Source organism: Leptinotarsa decemlineata, unplaced genomic scaffold (genome assembly GCF_025532065.1).
Source record: "Leptinotarsa decemlineata unplaced genomic scaffold, Ldec_3_MD MMD2_tig00002159_RagTag_RagTag, whole genome shotgun sequence".
NCBI lineage: Eukaryota > Metazoa > Arthropoda > Insecta > Coleoptera > Chrysomelidae > Leptinotarsa > Leptinotarsa decemlineata.
The window spans coordinates 3,345,772-3,366,696 of record NW_027412574.1 but is presented as its reverse complement, the minus strand read 5'-3'; the positions used below and the strand labels follow the sequence as shown (position 1 = coordinate 3,366,696).

The 20,925-nt window shown below is 32.6% G+C and overlaps 1 protein-coding gene across 1 annotated transcript; it reads right to left on the bottom strand.

The window, feature by feature from the left end:
* Nucleotides 1–10,881: 10,881 nt before the first annotated feature.
* RpL5 (Ribosomal protein L5) lies at nucleotides 10,882–18,462 on the bottom strand. The gene is made up of 4 exons (XM_023162776.2): nucleotides 18,305–18,462; nucleotides 17,532–17,956; nucleotides 14,045–14,321; nucleotides 10,882–11,118 (listed from the first exon to the last, which is right to left on the bottom strand). The coding sequence occupies exons 1-4, from the start codon at nucleotides 18,305–18,307 to the stop codon at nucleotides 10,927–10,929; spliced, it is 897 nt and encodes a 298-aa protein (XP_023018544.1). The 5' UTR covers nucleotides 18,308–18,462; the 3' UTR covers nucleotides 10,882–10,926.
* Between the last annotated feature and the right edge of the window lie 2,463 nt (nucleotides 18,463–20,925).

Below are 20,925 nucleotides of genomic sequence, written 5' to 3'. Positions count from 1 at the left end.
GTTTTTCCTGTATCCCCTTCAGAGTACACATAAAATTTACCTCTAGATTGCTTGAATTATAGTTAGCAAGTAGCATGTAGAATTATTTTCTACGTCTCCATCAACCAACTGCAGTAAAAGAAATAATATGATAATTATCGAATTTTTTTTCACAACTTTTGCTGGGTGAACCATATTTGATGTATTGTGAGGTTAGTGCTATTAAAATAGATTTTGTTTTTAGTAACTTCGAGTTCATATTGTATTTTTTTTGTGTTATCATGTGATCGATGCTTGTAAAGTATTCAGTTAAGATTTGTGAAAACGAATTTTAACCAAAATAGTGTAACAAATCTGAAGCCGCCCCTGACCAGTACGTCAGCCAACTCATGGAACAAACACATAACATCACCGCTAAAGAATACAAGTCGGAAATCGTCGATAAAATTCTAGTACCGAATCGACTACAGAATTCTAGAAAGGACCATTACCGATACAAGCCCATCTTCCCGACCCAAGAGGGCAGTTCAGAAAGTAATTTGAGCGGCTGAACAAGAAATTCAAATAGTGGAAATAAATTAGGTGTTAGTTGCTGAGTGTTGTAATAAATACATTAGTTTGTGATTAGTCAGAAGTTGATTTGTAAAATAAATCTGTGAGCGCTTGGTGGACAATCCTTGTATTGCGGGGAAGTTGACTATAATATTTATTTGTTCGCGCAGAGAGACTGGTGATTCCATGTGTTTCGCGAAGTGGACAGTACCGGACTACCAAAATATAAACTGATAGGCCTTTCTCGCGAAAAATAGACTTGTGAAAGTGAATCAGTGTTTTCAGACTCGATTAAAATAAGTGAACATATTAATAATAATAGATTTTCTCTTCGAACTCCGCAGACTCTATCCAGATCACTCTGTCAAGATGGTTGTTCTCATTTTTGAAGTCCTTGGTGGAATGATGTCCTCTCTACTCTCGAATCTTAAAATCATACCGGCTTGCCGCACTAAGGCTGAAATCTTAGCCGTACAGATGCAGAAGGCTGTCATTCTTGGCTCACTGCGTTTGCTCAGGGCACATGATTCTCGGACCCACGATTGTGGGAAGTGGACATTGGTTGATAATGCTATCGCGCCCTCCCGAATGTATCAGGCATTCGGGGGATAGGGCCTGACCAGCGCACACTACGGTGAAAAACAATAAAATAAATAATAATAATAAAGTATCCACATGATAGAATGGTACTGGATACAGCCTGTAAAGTCGTCAGGAGTTTGGATCCCCTTCTCTGCATGGTCCGTGACCATGAGAGAGCAGGAATTGGAGCATTTCTCCTCAGGGCAGCTGTCCGAGCAGCTGATGAACTCGGTATAGTTTTCGACTCTGAACGAAATGACCACATCTCTGTCACCGAGTTGGAACCCGTTCAGAAAAAAGCTTAGATAAAAGCCGTAGAGATCACCTTACTTCTGCAGAGACACAAGGATAAGCCAATGCATGGGGTCTTCTTCAATAACATTGGAGACCTTGGCTTATCAAAGCGCGTGACGTTCGCTTTTCTCAGGTCGAGTGGGCTGAAGTCGGAAACTGAGGGGTTCGTCATGGCCTGCCAGGATGGTGTCTTCAACACCTTAGTCTACCGCAGTCGCGTGATGGGTATAGAGGTTCCTGACACAAGGTGCAGGGCCTGCCGCGAGGCGCCCGAGACCCTAATGCACTTGCTATCAGCATGTCCAGCATATGCGGTCTCGGCCTACAACCATCGACATAACGCGGCCCTAAGAGAGCTATATTACCATCTACGGCACTCTTACGGTATTGTCGAGACACCGATGTTGCCCTACGCTCCGGGGGATATTGAATCCGTTGTGGGGAATGAGAAGTTCCGAATTTATTGGAACTATTCGTTTCCCACCCTCAGGCTCATACAAGCTAATACGCCTGATGTAGTCCTTCTCGACCACCAGACCAAAACGATATTTTTCGTGGAGTTTTCAGCTCCTGGCGAGACGAATATCGTCAGAAAAGAGGAGGAAAAACGGATAAAATATCGAGATTTTCTCTTCGAACTTCGCAGACTCTATCCAGATCACTCTGTCAAGATGGTTGTTCTGATTATTGGAGTCATTGGTGGAATTATGTCATCTCTACTCTCGAATCTTAAAATCATACCGGCTTGCCGCACTAAGGCAGAAATCTTAGCCGCACAGATGCAGAAGGCTGTAATTCTGTGCTCACTGCGCTTGCTTAGGGCACATGATTCTCGGACCCAATAATCACCTACCCCACGGTGTGGGGAGTGGTCATTGGTTGATAATGCTGGCGCGCCCTCCCGAATGTATCGAGGCTTCGGGGGATAGGGTCTGACCAGTGCAAACTAAGATTCATAAATATAAAGAGCATTATCCCATGATTCTTAAAGACACATCTACACCATTGATAATACTTCAAATTACTCATCATTCTGATTGCTCTTTTCTGAATTAGAAATATTTTTTTTATATTACTATTGCTTCCCCAAAATATGATTCCAAATTTAGGTACATACTCTAAATGGGAGAAATATAAAATTTTTACCGATTCTTTTTTGAGGTATTTAAGAACCACCCTTAGTCCATACGAAATTTTACTCAATTTGTTAGCTGTATAATCAATCTGTTTGTTCCATTTCGAGAATTCATCAATATAAAGTCCTAGAAATTTGGTGTCTTGTGAATATTTTATAGTAATGTTTTCAATGTTCAAATTTTGAGGTCGTTCTATCTGTAATTGATTAGTTCTGAAAAGTATAAGATTAGTTTTAGATTCATTCAAAATTAACCTATTCCTAGTGAACCATTCTTTTGTAGATATCATTAAACATTTCCATACCTGTTTTTACTACTTCAGGGTATATATGTTTCAGAGCCTATTAATAAACAAGTGTCATCAGCAAAGACTGTAATTGAATTATGTGTTTGAGCGATAACATAAATCGTTTATATAGATAATAAATAACAAAGGACCCGCAATCTTCCTTGGGGTATTCCTACTTTCACTGCCACATTTTCAGATTTGTATGTTCGACCATGTTTGTTAATAGTTACTATTTGTTGGCGATCTGTTAGGTAAGATTCAACCATTTCAGTGAGTTTCCTCTTATACCATATAGTTCTAGTTTTTTTATTAGTATCTCGTGTTTCATGCAGTCAAATGCCTTTGACAGATCTAAGAACATACCAAGTGCTAAATATTTTTTTTCCCATTAAGTTTGTTATATTTTGAGTAAATTGAAATATTGCACTGTTTGTTGATCTCTCTCGTAAGTATCTGTGTTGGTTATTGCTAATTATATTACATTTATAAAGACATTTGTAATGTTATTACACATAGCTATCTCAAATAATTTTGCAAAACTTGGTAGAATATTTATAGGTCGATGGTTTTCCATAAATTCTGAATCCCCCTTTTTATAAATTTTTTTCACTAGGGATACTTTCAGTGTTGAAGGGAAGACGCGAAATTTCATGGAGATATTTATGATATACTTATGATATAATTTCACTTGTGCTTAGTATACTTCTTTTCATCAAAGAAGTGGGAATTTCATCATACCCACTAGAGTGTTTATTTTTAACTTTATGTGATAGTTCAATTACCTTTTGAGGAGATATTGGCTTTGCTAACATTGACTCAAAATTACATGTTATTGAACATTCGAAAGGAATATTTATTTGGGAGGTTTGATATTAATTCTGGAACAATTTTAATCAAGTATTTGTTATAGTCATTCACAATTTTTTCTGGATCCCCTTGTAGTTGACATTCGAATTTCTTTTATTTTCCTGTTAATTCCGAGCATGTTGTCCACATACATTTATTTTTATTGTCAGAAGTCTTTATTCTGTTCAAATATTCATCCTCTTTAAATTTTCTCAAGCGATTATCATATTCTTTTTTCACCTCATTATATTGGTGCCGACTTACTTTATTATTTACATACAAAATTAAAATGGCATCCAAAGTGCGTTTCCATTCAGCAATTTCATTATTGTTGAAATATTTAATATTTTTATTTCTAGTAGTAACAGTCCTAATCGGAAAGCTTCCATTAAATACAATCATGAAATTTTCCATAAAAATATTCCCTTGTTGATCAACCTCTGATCTATCTAAGTAATATACTTCATCCCAAGTTAATGTATTGAGTGTGTTACTAAATGGCAAAGTCTCATTTGCCATCTTCTGGTGACGTCAACTAGACTAGTTGAAAAAAACCAGACATCACCAGAAGATGGCAAATGAGACTTTGCAAAAACGTTGTGAAAATAATCTTTATGGGGAGAAAATACACAGAACACGTAGCGAAACCCGAGAAAACAGCTCATCATATATATATATATATATATATATATATATATATATATATATATATATATATATATATATATATATTATATTATATTATTATATATATATATATATATATATATATATATATATATATATATATATATATATATATAGAATATAATAACAGTATGATATCCAGGAATTCATCACAACTATAGTAATGTTGATATGTTTACTAGAATGGTATAAGTTATTTCTTTGGTGACGATAACTCTGGTTATTCTACTGATTCCAGTTGGATACCAAAAAATACAAGAACACCACTAGTATTTTAGTCTACTGAATTCTCTGTTGTGACAATGAAATTGGATAAACATTTTCGGAGATATATACTTGATCAGATTTTTTTTAAATTTCAGTATCAGAGGACCCCCTAGCTGGACGACTCAATAGTCCAATAAAATGAGGATTTAAATTACCATGTAAAAGGCAAGCCTGCATTTTTCAATATAAATTGATTTTAGGATACATTCAAAGGATTTATAGTTAAAAAATGTTGACTTTCATTTAGGGGATAGAAAATGAATAAAAACTAACCCAAAAATCCCTTTTTTGAATATATCTCCAAAGCATAAAAATATATGAAAAAAAGGTCGAAACAAAAAAATGTAGGCAAAAAAATTTTCTATAAAATTGTCTCTGATCACTTTTGACGTATTTGCAATAGAAACCGAGATATTTGCAATAATCAATTTATACTTATAGTTCAGACGGGCTGCAGTAGAGCGGCTAAATCTCTCCACCAGAACGAAATTAGATTAAGTGTTGTCGGTGTTTCCCAGGTGCACATATGAATGAATGCGAGTTCTATTTATTTTCATTCCCGAAAGTGTTTGCATCCATTTCATTAGAGTGTTTTTTTTTTTCATTTCATTGAAGAACCTGTGAAACTGGAGCGTGAATTGTGCTCAATTTGTGAATTGCCTCTTGAAAGTGATTATAACACAATTGTAACTGTGAAAAAAATGGTTTACCTAAATACATTAATAGGCAAAAGTAAAGTGAAAAATTACCTGAAATATAAAGTGTGGGAAGGCAAGGAGTCATGTCGATTTCATGATGGTTTGTATATACTGTATATTATTTTATGTTTTACTCTACGATGACAGAACCTAACAGTAAATTGTTTTATTGCAAGAAATGATGTATAAGAATATAATGAATTATTCATCTTATTCATTGTTTTGTAACAAAATTGAATAATTTATAATACACATGTGTCACAAAAATATTATCGAAAATAAATTTGTATTCTTTAATCTGTGAAATATATACAGTGTGTAAAAACCAAATGGAATAAATTCATTATTACGGTTACAGTACATATTAAAAAAAATCCCGGAAGATGTCAAATGTAAATTATAATTTGACATTCTACTACTTAAAAATGTCACCCCTACCTTCAACCCCCTTCGAATGACAGGTAAAACCCCCAATTTTTTGATGTTATCGCTTTCAAGTTCATTGCAACAATTAAGATAAAATAAATTGAAATCATATGGTTACCGAAATTCGATAAAATACACTCGAACACTAAATGTAATGCATAACGTAGTTGAATGTAGAATACGAAAAAGAATTATGAAGTTGACGAAGTTAACCACAAACGTATTGGCAACATCCTAATCTTAAATAAAACTGTCTTCTAACATTATTCAACATATCAGGCGTGACCGACCTAATCGCAAGCGTTATTCGTTCTATTGAGTCATTATAATCTGAAGGTATAGTTTTGTACACATTGCCCTTCACATATCCCCATAAAAAGAAATCTAATGATAAAAGATCAGGTGATCGCGCTGGTCATTCAATCGATCCTCGCCTCCCTGTTCCATCCTGCTAAAACCATATCGTATTCACTGGAACTAGAGGGTTTCCTGAGTCATGATATAAATTGGCTAAACTTGGAGTGACATCATTTTTAGTTTCAGATGATTATCGCCCTTCAAGTTGCCCTCAATGAAAAAGGGACCAATGATATGGTTTCCTACAATCCCTGCCCATACATTGACCTTTTGAGGGTATTGCGTGTGTTCTTTTCTCATTCAGTGATGATTTTCCGACCAGTAGCGGCAATTTTGCCGATTAGCATGACCATTAATATAAAAAGTACACTCATCAGACAACATAACGTCTTCTGATTGGATGATATTGTTTTCAAACATGTCCATCATTTGCTCACAAAAATAAGTTCTTCTATTAAAATCGTCTTCCATGAGCTCCTAAGTAGGTATCATTTCATAGGGATGCATTTTATTTTCTTTTAATATGTTTACTATCGATATATGGCTAACATTGACTGTAGTAGATGCCTGTATACTCGATATATGTGGGTTTTCCTCAAACTCAAGCATCACATATAATTTAAGTTCATCACTCATTGCATTGGCGGCTGCTTTTTTATCTGCCCCACATGACCAAACTCGCGAAACTGTTTCTCTATTTTGCTTATTGCTCCTTGAAATATGGGCGGTAAATTAGGAAATTTCTTATCAAATAGGCGAGCTACTTCCTGTTGTGTTTGGGTTTTATGTCAATAACCAATCATTTGTAAAACTGTTATTTTATGCATTTCCTTTAATCTAACCATTTGTCAGACTTGAAGTAAACAAACTTTAATCTTAAATTAAAATACTGATAACTAACATCTTTTCCTAGTAAAAAAGGTACACCTCCTCAACAACGCTGGAGGTGATCGTTTTCGAGATATTTACAATTTTCTATATCGATGCATATTACTTAGCTCCTAGGGCGCTAAGTGAAGTTGCTGAGAACATTACAAAAACTTAGTATGTGGTGGATCTCGTCAAAATAAACAACTTTTTCAAATAAAATGTTTTATGACAAATCCTACCATGTTTTGAAAAATTTCAACAATCTGTATTTCGAAAACGAATCATTCTTCGTTAATGATGAAAATTCTACATCACAAGTTCAAAATTCAAATGACAATGTAAAGACCAAGATACTTCAGACATTGATGATGACTTCATACAATATGTAGAAAATCAACAGAAGCAGAAGTGGCTGATTATTAACGATACTTTGAATAACGCTCAATCTCATGAGGATTCTGAAGAAGAAAGGGGCCTAGATTATAACGATTTTCAGTACTAAACATTCTTCTTCACCTAAAAATATTAAAAAGTAAAATTGAGGCATTTGGTTGAGAATTATTGGAATTTTTGGCTTTCTACTACTCCATCTTGATACAAAAAAATATGGGGAATCTTCCAAACCAAAGAAAGCAATCAATTTCAAAAAATTAACTCTATACAAAGATGTGTCATTCCAAAAAATATAATCCCCTGTAATTTAATTATTGACATTTTTCCTTTTTTGTGTAAAAAAATTTTTCCGTATTTTTTTACACAAAAACCATGTGTCTCTAGAAGTAAAAAATTGTTGTTTTTGTTTTTTTGGTAGCATTTAAAAAATATAAATTGTAAAAATTAATTTGTTCAAAACAAATTGTTTATTAAATAAATATGAATAAAAAACGAATGAATAAATAATATGAAATATGAATAAAAAGTTTTTTTCAGAATATCAAAAAAAATTGAAATTATGATTTGAAAAAAACCATTCAATATTCATATTTAGTAGCAAAAAAATTGTTAATCTACAAATGCGTTTTTAAGCAATAATTTTTTTTTGAGAAATGATTTTGTTTTTGAAAATCATAATATTCATTACTGATAAAAATCCCCCCAAAAAAATTCAAATATCTCATTAACAATACATTTGTTTATATCAATTTTTCAAACAAGTAGAACTAAAAGTTACGTAAAAACCATTTTTATGTAACTCTCAATAATAAGAATATAAATTCATTTGAATATAAAGAATTTTTTTTCATTGCTTCAATTGAATTTTGCAATTTTTACTGTCTTTGATTATTAATAACAAAGTGAAAAATCAAAATTTTCATATTTTTTCAACGGGAATCTTTTTTAAATGCTTTTAAGAGAAGTTTCAAAAAGTAAAAAAAATTGAGGTTTTTAGTTTAAAAACTATCAAGGTTTTTATGTAAATTTAAAACTTTTAAAAATTAGTTAATTAACCAAAGTATATAATAAAATAATCACGAGAAAATTTTTTCCATGGATTTTCGTTCATTCAAGTGTCTAGAAGGTATGTGAAGTTGTTTTTCTCAATTAGGATATTTAATAGGTTGAAATAATTTTTATTGTTGAAAGGTCCATATCAGTCAGCGCGTACGGGACGCGCATTGCCCGCTTTTAGAGCTATTTTCGCTTCTAAATTGAAATTATAAATGTTTGGGAAGTTTGTTTTTCAGTAAATTTCTTCCACTTCGAGGGTCTTTTTTCTAATTTCGGATATCTTTAATATTTTCAGAGATATTTGCAAAAAACCAAACCCATTTTTTTTTTATAATTTTTACTTTTGCAATTTTTTTAGCCTCTCGAAATTTTTCAAAAAGTTCCTAGGGGTCATTCCGAATCGATTGAGCATTGTTCATAATTTTCGGTACCCTTGGACAGAAGTTCCAAAAAAATATCTTGTGACCCAAGCCCGCCAAAAAGCTAGACTGCCCCACAAAAATCGGGAAGTGTGGTCACTCTACCAAACACCTAACTACAATGATTTATTTCACAACCTATAACATCGATCTATTTCGTAACGTTTGCTCGGTGAATGTCTTATAATACCTGATATTATAAGCAAATATCTGTTTCTATTGCAAATACGTCAAAAGTGATCAGAAACGATTTTATAGAAAATTTTATTGCCTACATTTTTTGTTTCAACCTTTTTTTCATATATTTTTATGCTTTCGAGATATATTCAAAAAAGGGAGGTTTGGGGTAGTTTTTATTCATTTCCTATCCCCTAAATGAAATTCAACATTTTTTAACTATAAATCCTAATATTGAAAAATACAGGCTTGCCTTTTGCACGGTAATTTAAATCCTCATTGTAATGGACTACAAGTATTATTGACCAGTTTATTTAAAGCACCATTACTGACGAACTAAATATTTTGAATTATACAATCCGACTACGGTCTGTAGCCGGGCAGTTCGACGTGGGTGCTTTGTTCACCCAGTCAATCGGCTGATGTGAGTCGATGGTTCAAGCCGCAGGCTGAACGTTCGATTTTCACTTGCTATCGTCCAACCCGTGTTAGGAATCGTTAGTCAGCTCGCATAAGTTTCGACTTCTGAGGGTTATCGTTCGTAAGAGGTGCGATAGCTTGTTAACGGAAAAAACATATTTTAAACATTAATTCAAATATAACCACCCTTCAGATGGCTCTCGAATGGAGTGTTAGTTTATCCATCAAAAATGAACTTGGCTAAACTATAATGAAGTATATGTTTGTTGAAGGTGCTTGACAATTTTTCATGGTGAATTTCATCGATCCGGACTTCCATTGTCTAAAATGATTTGAAGTCCCTGAAAGAAACAATAAAATTGAAATGAATAGCTGAAAGTAACAATTATATTAAGCAAAAAACCTTGAAATGAAATTACAATAAAATAAAATGCAAGCAACAATTGAACGATAAAAAAAAGAAATGAAAATTAAAAGATTTCAAGCCAAGTGATTTCAGAACGCTTGTGGATACTAACAATCAAAACGTTGATTTTGAAAGGTGTCGGTTCATGAATAAGAAATTGTCGAGTTGGTGGTTATTTGAAAATTCATTTGGTTGTTGAATGGCTATTTGCTTCCTACTGCAGAGTTTACAAACAAATCTGCATATGCATTCTCTTTTGCAACTGAGGTTATCAATGACTATTCTTCATTTAAGTTTTCTGCTGTATAGAAAACCATTTTCGCTGTTATAGAAACAGTTCATTATAGCTTTTTTCAACACCTGCATGATGGTTGTCGATGTAGTTAGATCTATTTATGCCTTTTCTCCCTATAAACATTTGTATCAATATGATCTGACGACTTTTTCAACATAACATCGAGAAAAGGAAATTCACCATCTTGTTTCACTAGTCTTCCTTTTTTTATCAATAATAATCAATGTATTGAAAAAGATATTGTCCTGATTTACCTCAAAAATATATTCCTTACCCAATTTACAAAGGAGGTGAACAAAAAAATTTTTCAAATTATCGTCAAATTGCTCTTATTTGGAAAAATATTTGAAAAAATGGTTAAATGTCCTCAATTCAACAATCAACTTGGAAAAGACCATTTTCATGATTTTTAAGCAAAAAAATATGAATCTTTAAATTGAGAACAAATTAATCAACCAAGTTGAAAAACAAATATTGAGGCCTACTAATTGATAAAGATTTAAATTTTGAGTCATATTAATAAAATTAATTCTACCACTAGCACTGATGAGAACAATCAGAAGAATGACTAGTGTGTACAAAATCAACTAATATATAATTCATTTTCATGATTGACAGTATATTATCACTTCATCAGTTTAATTAGTATCTGAATGAAGAGATGTTATTGCAAATCCGTTATTCCAATTCAAATTACTCTTAGTATAGCTTCAATAAAAATGATTAGAAAAATTATTGTGATAATTTATTTGTCACACAATAACTATACAAAAAGTTTCAAGATTCTTGTTCTTGAAGCTTGGCCAAAAATGATTTCTTTTTCTGTGCAACACGGTCCTTGCGTTCAGCCAAAGTAAGCTTCTTGCGGTTCCACCTCTTTCTTGCTGCTGGAGGTGCTTTATCTTCCTTCTTTGCAGGCTCAGGATCTGCACGAATTGCTGCATGAGCATTCTTATATAGAGTCTCAATCTGAAATGACATTCAATAGTTAAACAATGTAATATATGTTAGTGAATTCAATATAGAAAAACTTTTATTGAGAGCATTTCAACTCCATGAAGATAACATCAAAGTTTTGAAAAAAAAACTCAGCCCCAGTTATTGAGTATAAAGTGAGGTCCATATAACAATTTGTTAGAAAGAAACGCTTCTCTTCTTTGGTGCCCAGATTTGACTTCTATGTTGATCCACAGATGGTGTCTTCGAAAGAGAAATCATCATAATTTCTATAAAAATTTTTGAGCAGTTTTCTAACACATTTTAAAACAAATTCTAATTTTATCACCAGTGTAATAAAGAAATAATTTCAAAAGAGAAAAAAATTCTAGTGCATTTAGTGGGCTTTTCAGAATCTTATTTTCAACATAATGCTTATCTATCTTTTAAATTTCATTCAAATTGATATTTTGAACACACAGGAAAAGAAAATTCACAATATACTATGTAGAATATATCACTTTGGTTTTTAATGCGACTTGAACTTGAGCGACGTATACCCCCGTACACGAACTCGTTAATAATTACTAAGGCAACTGTATCATGATATTCGTTAATCACAGGCATTATTTTGCCAGTGAGTATAGCGACACATGAATTTATTTGGTCCACATGCGACACGACAGTAGAAGTAATACTAACTGCAGTAATTTTAGAGTGGACGTATTTTTCATGAGATTATTTTAAATATTGAATGTTTGTGACAAATGAATATTGAGATACAGTGTACAAAAATTAGAGGCAGGTTCAGGTATTTTATAAATAGTAAAATATGGATTATATTGTTAATATAAATTTGAAAGTATTGAAGGGGGCCGAATAAATACCACTGATGGAATAATAACTACACCCTGAGTTAACTATTATTACTATCTAAACTTCAATCACTAATCAAGACTTCTATAAATTTTCACTAGTTGAAAAATTGGGTATTTTTGTCAATGGCTTTGAATAAAAGAAAGTTTTCAATTGTACTAAAGGTAAGTTGTTCATGAGTTCATGTATATTCATAAATTCTTACTTAAAATATCTAAAACATAAACTTGAAATTATGTTTTCATTCAATGGAGTTGTTTTCTTAGGATTGTAATCTTTCATATGACATGTCATGAAAAGTACAGAGAAAAATAAAAGGTTATTTCTCGTTCAGTGGTTAATGTCGAAACTTTGCTTTGCAATAGACCATCATAGACAATCTTGTTCAATCTATTGGAAACACACCAGAACAAAAATTACGGTCTCCCGACGCGCGTTTCGGTAACCAAGTTAGCATCCTCAGGAGATCATTATGACTAAATTTTACTACTATGCTAGTGACCAAACTACTACCTGTTATTGATCCTATGCTAAACTGCCTGTTTTTTAATACCCCTAATGTGTTAATAACCCTGATATGTTATGTGTTTCTCAAACATTTATCTGTTGTTTATTGCTTTGTCGCTATTCATAGAGCTCATTCCGCACTTTTCGATTTCCAAGCTTCTGAAGGCATCCAGAAACCTGTTGGCATGTACCGATCTCAACAATTTTAAACGTTTCTCACTTATTTTATGGTCGTTCCCTATGTTTAAAATTATTGAATTCGGCACTTGACAACAGGTTTCTGGATGCCTTCGAAAGCATGGAAATCGAAAATTGTGGAATGAGTTCTATGAATAGCGACAAAGGCCTAACTACTAACAGGTAGTAGTTAGGCTACTAGTATATAAAAACACTAACATAGTAATAAAATTTAATCATAATGATCTCCTGCAGACGCTAACTTGGTTAGCGAAACGCCGACGCAAAATGCGAGACCGTAATTTTTGTTCTGGTATTGGGAAAGTGATTTCGATAGATTCATTTTACACCAGAGGTTCCAGTACGAACAATCAAACCTTGTTCAACTTGAATAAACAAATCCAAGACATGAAGTAGACAGTTTACTTCATCTTCAGAGACACCAACTTGGTTGGTGAAGAGTGCCTGGTGAAGAGTGCCTTGAGAAGAGTGTTGCAGTTTTGGTGTTTGGGAACAGTGCTCGATTTGGATTCATTCTTCGTGAGAGGTTCCAGTTCTACCTTTCATTGCGGATATATAAGGTTTGAGACACCATAAATGGTGGTTATGTAAGGTTTGAGACACCATAAATGGTGGATATGTAAGGTTTGAGACACCATAAATGGTGTCTATGTAATACGCTGTTTGATTTGTAAAACAGAAAAAATGGTCAATAAATGCTTCATTTAGGAGTTGTTATTCTGAAAATTCAAAAGTTTTAAATCCCCTTTCATACAACACAAGTTTTCAACTTGCGAAATAAGATATACAAAGCTTTCAGCTTTCAGGAAACCAATAACTTGAAAAACCATAAAATAGACAAAAGTTGTTTGATAATATCCCTTTCTGGGGTGTATGTGCTCGGAACCATTTACAGTCTGTTTTTATACTTCAGAAGATGGCATCAAGATTTCCCTGAAAGGTGAGGCGACATAATTATTTAAGGTCTTTGTTGCACACAAAATCTTGTCATTGTATACTTTTTTATATTAAAAACATTGACAATGCCCAACAGGTTGAAACAGCTGTCTACCGGTGGCTCTTAAATTGAAATCGTATTGGGAATGATCAGGATAATACTCATCTTTGCCAAGCTTTCGCTTCTAATGGGAAGCTTCTTCAGGGCCTATAGTTTTGTGAGTTGTGGATTTTTTCGCCACTGAATAACATTACAAATCATACTTACAATAAAAATTAGTGAAAAACGATCAATTGTACATATAAATTGATGAAGAAAGTTAAACATGTAAAGGATCTTTTTGGTTTGACAAATGTCATACCTTCACATAAATGTCATTTTTCAATAGGTATGACGATTTTATAATCTTTGACTCTTTGACAGAAAGATAATGATCCTTACCTGGTCAGCATTAATTCCCAATTTAATATACTGACTGAACTGCCTCTTGAAAGCCTCTGGATCTTCTTCCTCCAATGACCTCATATAGTCAGCTACATGGATTCCAAAAATATGATTACGATGTACCTCAGCATTGAAATTCTTAGTTTCATTATCATAACCAGGGAAACGTTTTGTTGAATGGGGAATGTTGAGACCACCATCTACTGCACCCTTCATGGCTGCAAACACGCGAGCTCCTGTACTGGTACGTTGAAGTCCAACATCAAGGTAGCATCTGAAATGATGAATGTGCATAAACGGTTGCAGCTAAAACTTCTAAAGCATTACTAAGAAAACTTCCATCAGAGACACATTATAATCATGTTATTGAAATTTCTCAGCTACCCATTAGTTCCTTTTACGTAAAACACGATAACAGGACAACGGGTATGCCTAGAAAGTAATCAATTCAGATGACGCGCATGTGTCTAAATTCATCATCGATCCATTTGTAAAATAAAATTACTATAAAATCATGTTGAGATATAGCAAAACTATTCATTACATATATATTTTTTGTTATAAGTCTGCAATAGCATTTATCTTTTTAAAAATAACTAACTATAGAGATTTTCAAAAAATAGCTGATTTGTGTTTTTTCTTGGGCTCCTCAATGCGGAAAGTCACTGTCTGTATTTGCGTGCTTGGTTTTGGTGAGACTGCTACGGATGGAGCAGTAAAAAGCTGTTTTGATAGATGGGATATCGATCCTTATTAAAATAAATATGTTAGTTACCTCAATCATTTCATGCACAGTATAATTGAAAAACAATGAAAACTATCATAACACAAAATAATGTAGATCATGCACAGGTTTCTTTCATCCAAAACTTCACCATTCAACTGTTCGGTTTTATGATGAAAGGTTAGTTTAGTACAGAAACCAGTCAAGCAACTATACATATCATGTTCCTACAGTAAATTTTATGTTCATTCGAGTGTACACACCAGACCAATATTCTGAAATTATCCTCAATGTGAGTAAAACAGTACATTTTACTGTACAAGATGTAGCAAATTTCAATGCTTGATAGCCCCCAGTTTTATGAAAACAATGTTATCAAGATGAAACATCTAAAAGGGGTGATTCCAAAATAAAAATATTTCTTTCGAAATTTGGACACACAAATAAAAAACCTTCTAGTGGTTTTGCGAAATTCGATAACACTTATAGTAAGGCTGGTCTGTCAGACCAGTTAGTATTCCGAACATTCGAAATGGAATTGATATGGATATCATTCTCACAACATAATATATGAAAGTGTATTGATATGAAAATTCACTCACATGGAAAACTATCACAACTGATGTATTCAATTTTTTAAAGTTACCCAAAAAGGTGCTGATAGGAGATGAAGACCAACATGTAGAATGTACAACATAAGTGTGATAGTTTGCCATGTATTGATATATACTATATTGTGTTGAATTTCTTCGATTGATATCTGTTTGTATGTTTGGAGTACAAACCAAAGATTTCTGTGTCAGTTAATGTTAATATGTTTGATAGTAATTGTTCCATATATACTTTCTTCCAGTTTGTTTCTGAAAGAAACCTCTGTGCATAACCTACATATCTTTCTGAAGAACTTGTATTGATGGAAAGTATAATGATGGAAAGTAGAAAGCCAAAGTGGTTTTTACTAATATGACTACTAAAATTTAAATATGAGTTAAATTATTTTTTATCGACCTTTTTTGGGTATTTTCAACTTTCACAATCTGAAAAATATGAAAATTATAATGGAGAACTTTATACAGGTGTAGAAAGGGCAAACTTTTCAGTTTACCCGATTAGTTACTGTGTAAAATCAAAGTATTTTTCGCAAAAAATGTTCTATTCATAATAACTTGTCATATTTCTGAAGACTGAGTATTGTCTTATTTCTTACATATGTTTTGATAGACAAAATTATTGAATACAAGTTACTTATAAATAGGACATTTTTCTTTGTTAAAAATACTTTCACTTTACGCAGTAACTTATCAGGGTAAACTAAAATATTGCCCTTTCTACACCTGCATAAAGTTTTCCATTAAAATTTTTATATTTTTCAAATTGTGAAAGGTGAAAATTCCCAAAATAGGTTGACAAAAACTGATTATTCTTCACAAAAATTGATTTTCGTTCAGTTTCATCTTACCGAATATTTTTTTAATCTTTGTTAATGTTGAAGGTAGTCCTGCTTTGTTTGTCAAAAATTTAATAAAGGGGGTTTCTGAAATAAACCGCTCAGTTGCACATAGTTGACACCAAAAAAAATTATTCGAAGACTAAGATGGATTTATGTAGCACCAATTTTCATATTCACTTTCTTTTTAACTAAGTATAGTTTTCATCAAGATATAACAGATATTTCATGTGGCTCTATTGTTTCTTGAACAAAGCATGCACACTCAGCATATTTTATCATATGAATTCATAAACAAAAGCAGCCCAACGTTGTTAGTTGAATTTTTGCAGGTTGTGAGCACCTAATACATTTACTTGGGTAAATATTCGTTTTGAGGGCAACCGGCGATTATGAAAAAATGTTCGAGTGTAATTACGTATTTTGATGTGTAGATTACGAATCCGAAAGAAAAAAGCGGCACTCTCCCTTATTTCCAAAGTTATGGCCCTTCAAAGTTCAAATAAGGACAACTTTTCAGCCTTCGTTTTCACAAGATAAACAATTTAAAAACACAAACATTTATTCACTAGGTCACCTTTACACATTATTCCTCCTCCTTAATTGACACTTTTCAATTCAACAATCAACATTTTCTTAGAAAAAACTCAATTTAAAAACGAATGCAGCATCAGTCGTACCAACTATGCCATTAACCTCAAAAACGTAAAATACAACCAATAAGCAGCTCCATACATTTTTCAATATTTTTTATTGAAGTGAAAAGTGTCAAGGAAGGAGGAATAAGGTGTAAAGGTGACCCAGTGAATAAATGCTTGTGTTTTTGAATAGTTATCTTATGAAAAAGAAGGCCCTTTTATGAACTTTGAAGGGCCGTAATTTTGTAAATAAAAGAGAGTGTCGCTATTTTCTTTGGGATTCGTAATTTACGCATCAAAATATGTAGGAGACTCAAAATTTTTTCAAAATCACCGTGTGCCCTCAAAATAAACATTTACCTTTACCTGAAATCAATATATCAATCATAATACAGAGATAATTTTTTGAATCTTGACAGAATGAACAGTGTTCATATTTGCAAAAGTAATCCATAATTTCACTAGGAATAGTGGACTTCCTAAAGTGAGTGAGAAAGTTGAAGTATTTGTCGCCGAACACCTACATAATGTGTTTTATACATAAACTACTCTACTGAAAACCAATAGTTATTCTTTTATAGTGAACATGGGAGAGAAAAAGAAGTTGAAAGTCGATACTGCAAAAGTTTACCTCAAATGAAGAATATGACTGTAATATAATCCTACTACACTAACCTGAAAGCTCCTGGGCCATTTTCAACACCTTCAACATTGTATTCATCTCCAGTTACGTCAGTTGTTCCTTCATACAAGGTATCAAGTCCCAGTTTCTTCAGTAATCGGCGAGCCAACAACAAACCTGTAGCATAGGCTGCTGCATAATTCGTCAAACCAGCCTTAATCCCATACTTGGGCAACTCATGAGAATACGCAGCGCAGACAATCTTATCACCTTCAATACGAGAATACGCAATTTGACAGGTTACGTTACGATTAGAAAGTCGTACAATCAAACGATATTTGGGGGTGTTGTACTTATTCTTATCTTGGACGATGAGACGTTTACGAGCATAATAATCAGTCTTTCCCTGGCGACGCCTCTTGAACTTTACTTGATAGCGCTTGAAGTACTGTTTATTCTTCACGATTTTAACGAAAGTCTAAAAAAAAAACACAAATTTGTAGGTGACAAAAAACTACAAAATATCTCAATATTGTATTGGAGTATCTTAACCTGATTCTTTGATTACATTTTTTAATGCTTCTCAAACATGTTCTTCACAAATAAGCCCTAGGCTTGTAGTTTTCAAAAATCACAAAATGATATATAAATGTGCCGATAGAACTGATATACTATTGAATTTTCAGATGAACATGTCAAAAGATGAATCTGGACAAATCGACGTTCATCCCTGTCATAAAGTATTAAAATAAACTAAACACGAATTATATTTTGAAAACTACGTTGCATTAACGATTATATACGCATATTTTCCGATCAGACTTACCATGTTATATTACTGAAATGTAATGAAATAGGGACAACTCACAAAAATGGTGGACTCATCAGGACCACAACATGGAAAAAGAATCTGAAATGTATTCAGCAGTGTTGCCAAATTGAAATATTGAAAAGGAAGTTTGTTTTGATCGGATTTTTGACAGAATAGGGAAGGCATGCGTTTTTTTAACCATTAAACTAATTTTCCCAGACCCCAGAAATCTTGTAAATAAGTTACAATTCAAACTCTGTTTGACCTTAAATTTATTTTTCTACTAAAACTAATCGTCAGTCGTGGTTGTCTTATGAACATTAAGATAAACCTGAATTCGAAAATATATTACATTCTCTGCAAAGCATAGGAAAAATCCATATATTTTGTTTCTACTGAATGATTTATCAGAACCTCAGGATGTTTATTTAAGAACAACCCTCAGAAGTCGAAACTTGAGCGAGCTAAGGACTAACGAGGTCTTACCTTTTAACGTGTGATTCCTAACAGGGGTTGGACGATAACAAGTGAAAATCGTTCGTTTAGCCTGCTGCTTGAACCATCGACAGGCACATCGACCGATTGACTGAGTGAACAAAGCAACCACGTCGAACCGCCTGGCTACCGATCTAAAAGATCAAAATTGGTCGGAAATATATCATAAAAACCAAGTATACAATGGAATGCTTTCATAAATTCATTTTTCAATATTTCTCATGAATGCTTTTCACAAAAACTATTGAGAGAGATCCAGAGATAGAAGAGTGTAAAAGTAGATTTGATATACTGCTCACTAACTATTTCAGACACCTGAAAAGTGTCTATAATGAAACAAAAAGGGAATGAATTGAAGGGATTTTATTTTAAGAAGAGAATAATTCATGAATGAATTGTGTGTATTTTCTATAATGTTATCCAATTTGGTACTGAATAGTCTTAGGGCAAGTGTCTTACGGCGAAACATCGATGTATACCAGTGAGGATGACGGTGGTCTATGTAAGTGCAATTTGTTACCATTCATTTAAAGTAGAACTCATGTGAATGATATCTGATATTATTCCACAACGAATGTTCGAAATACAAACTGAGTAGAGAAAAGTATCTTCTGTATAATTCAGTGTTCATATAGAAGTATTTGTTTCGAAAGAATTTTTTTCTTTCGTTTAATTCAATGTTTATTTGAAACTAACCATGTATAGAGTTACTTATTTTCAAATTGATTACTTCCTTCCTATCTTTGGAAGATTCCCTCATCTTTTTTTGTATCAAGATGGAGTAGTAGAATGTCATGAAATTTTGAAAAGGAAAAGAAGTGAGGGTTTCCAAGAAAAAATCAGAAATTCTGATAATAAAATAAAGTGCATGTAGAGAATATATAAAGAGATAGTAGGCAGAAATAACACCACAGATTCAATATTTGAAGGAAATCCAACACAAACACCCAATCAGTACGATGAATTTCTGTCGAATGTCATTCCGGAAACACTGGGAAAATAGATAAGACCCAATTTACATGTAATATTTCATATAGTTCACAATCAATGTTTCTTCTACCAGTCCCTGAAAAAGTAATTAAGAATCTAGGAAAGTAATTAAAAAACAAACACACGTGTGGAGTTGACGAAATAACAGCAAGTCTGAAGAAAATATGCATAGATAATATTTCCAAAATAATTTGCTATATAATGAATAACTCGTTCAAATATAGAATTTTTCTTCAACAACTAAAACTAGCTCTCATAACACCAATATACACAAAAAAAATTGTGAATTGTTTGAAAATTATAGGCCTATAGTGTCTTGCCATCGTTTTCTAAGCTTTTTGAAATGGTGATGTGTGATAAATTAATTAACTTCATGAAACATTGTAATCTCTCAAACCCAGCTCAACACGAATACATTAAAGAAAGATCAATTGAAATAGCAATCATACAGTTTACTGAAACATTTGAAAATAATATATATTAGACAATAAACTTTCAATTTGAATGGATAAATGAAGATGATAGCTGCTATCGAAAGGGCTCGCATATAATAATTGAAAGTAATTAAAGCTTCAAATCCTTTTTGTGAACAAATGTTAATACCAAAACTTCGAAAATAAAGGAAGACAAGTTGCATCAATAAATGAAATGTATATATAATATATATACTAGTCAGTCAAAACTACCCTTCGCTATATATATATATATATATATATATATATATATATATATATATATATATATATATATATATATATATTTATTACATTCGACATTAACAAATATATGATTTGTGACGACCGACCACTGATCTATAACTTAGAGTTATAGTTCTGTGCCACCGACATAACCTTATAGGTTATGTCCTCAGCTCTAAGTTATAGTTCTGTGGAGTAATGTCAGTATTTGTGACCCGAACCATAGCCCTGTTGCCAACTAACCTGGGTTTTGCTTGGCTGTTGTGGGTACTACATACTCATATAGATATGATTATACTTTGGAAATGTGACATCTGAATGAAAATTTAAATTTTAAATGATATAAAGAAAATTAGTTAAATGAATTATGTAAAGAACATCAATGTTGACGAACTTGTGAAGTGAATTATCATAATGAATTTTATGTATAGCAAATTTAATAAACTGCTAATG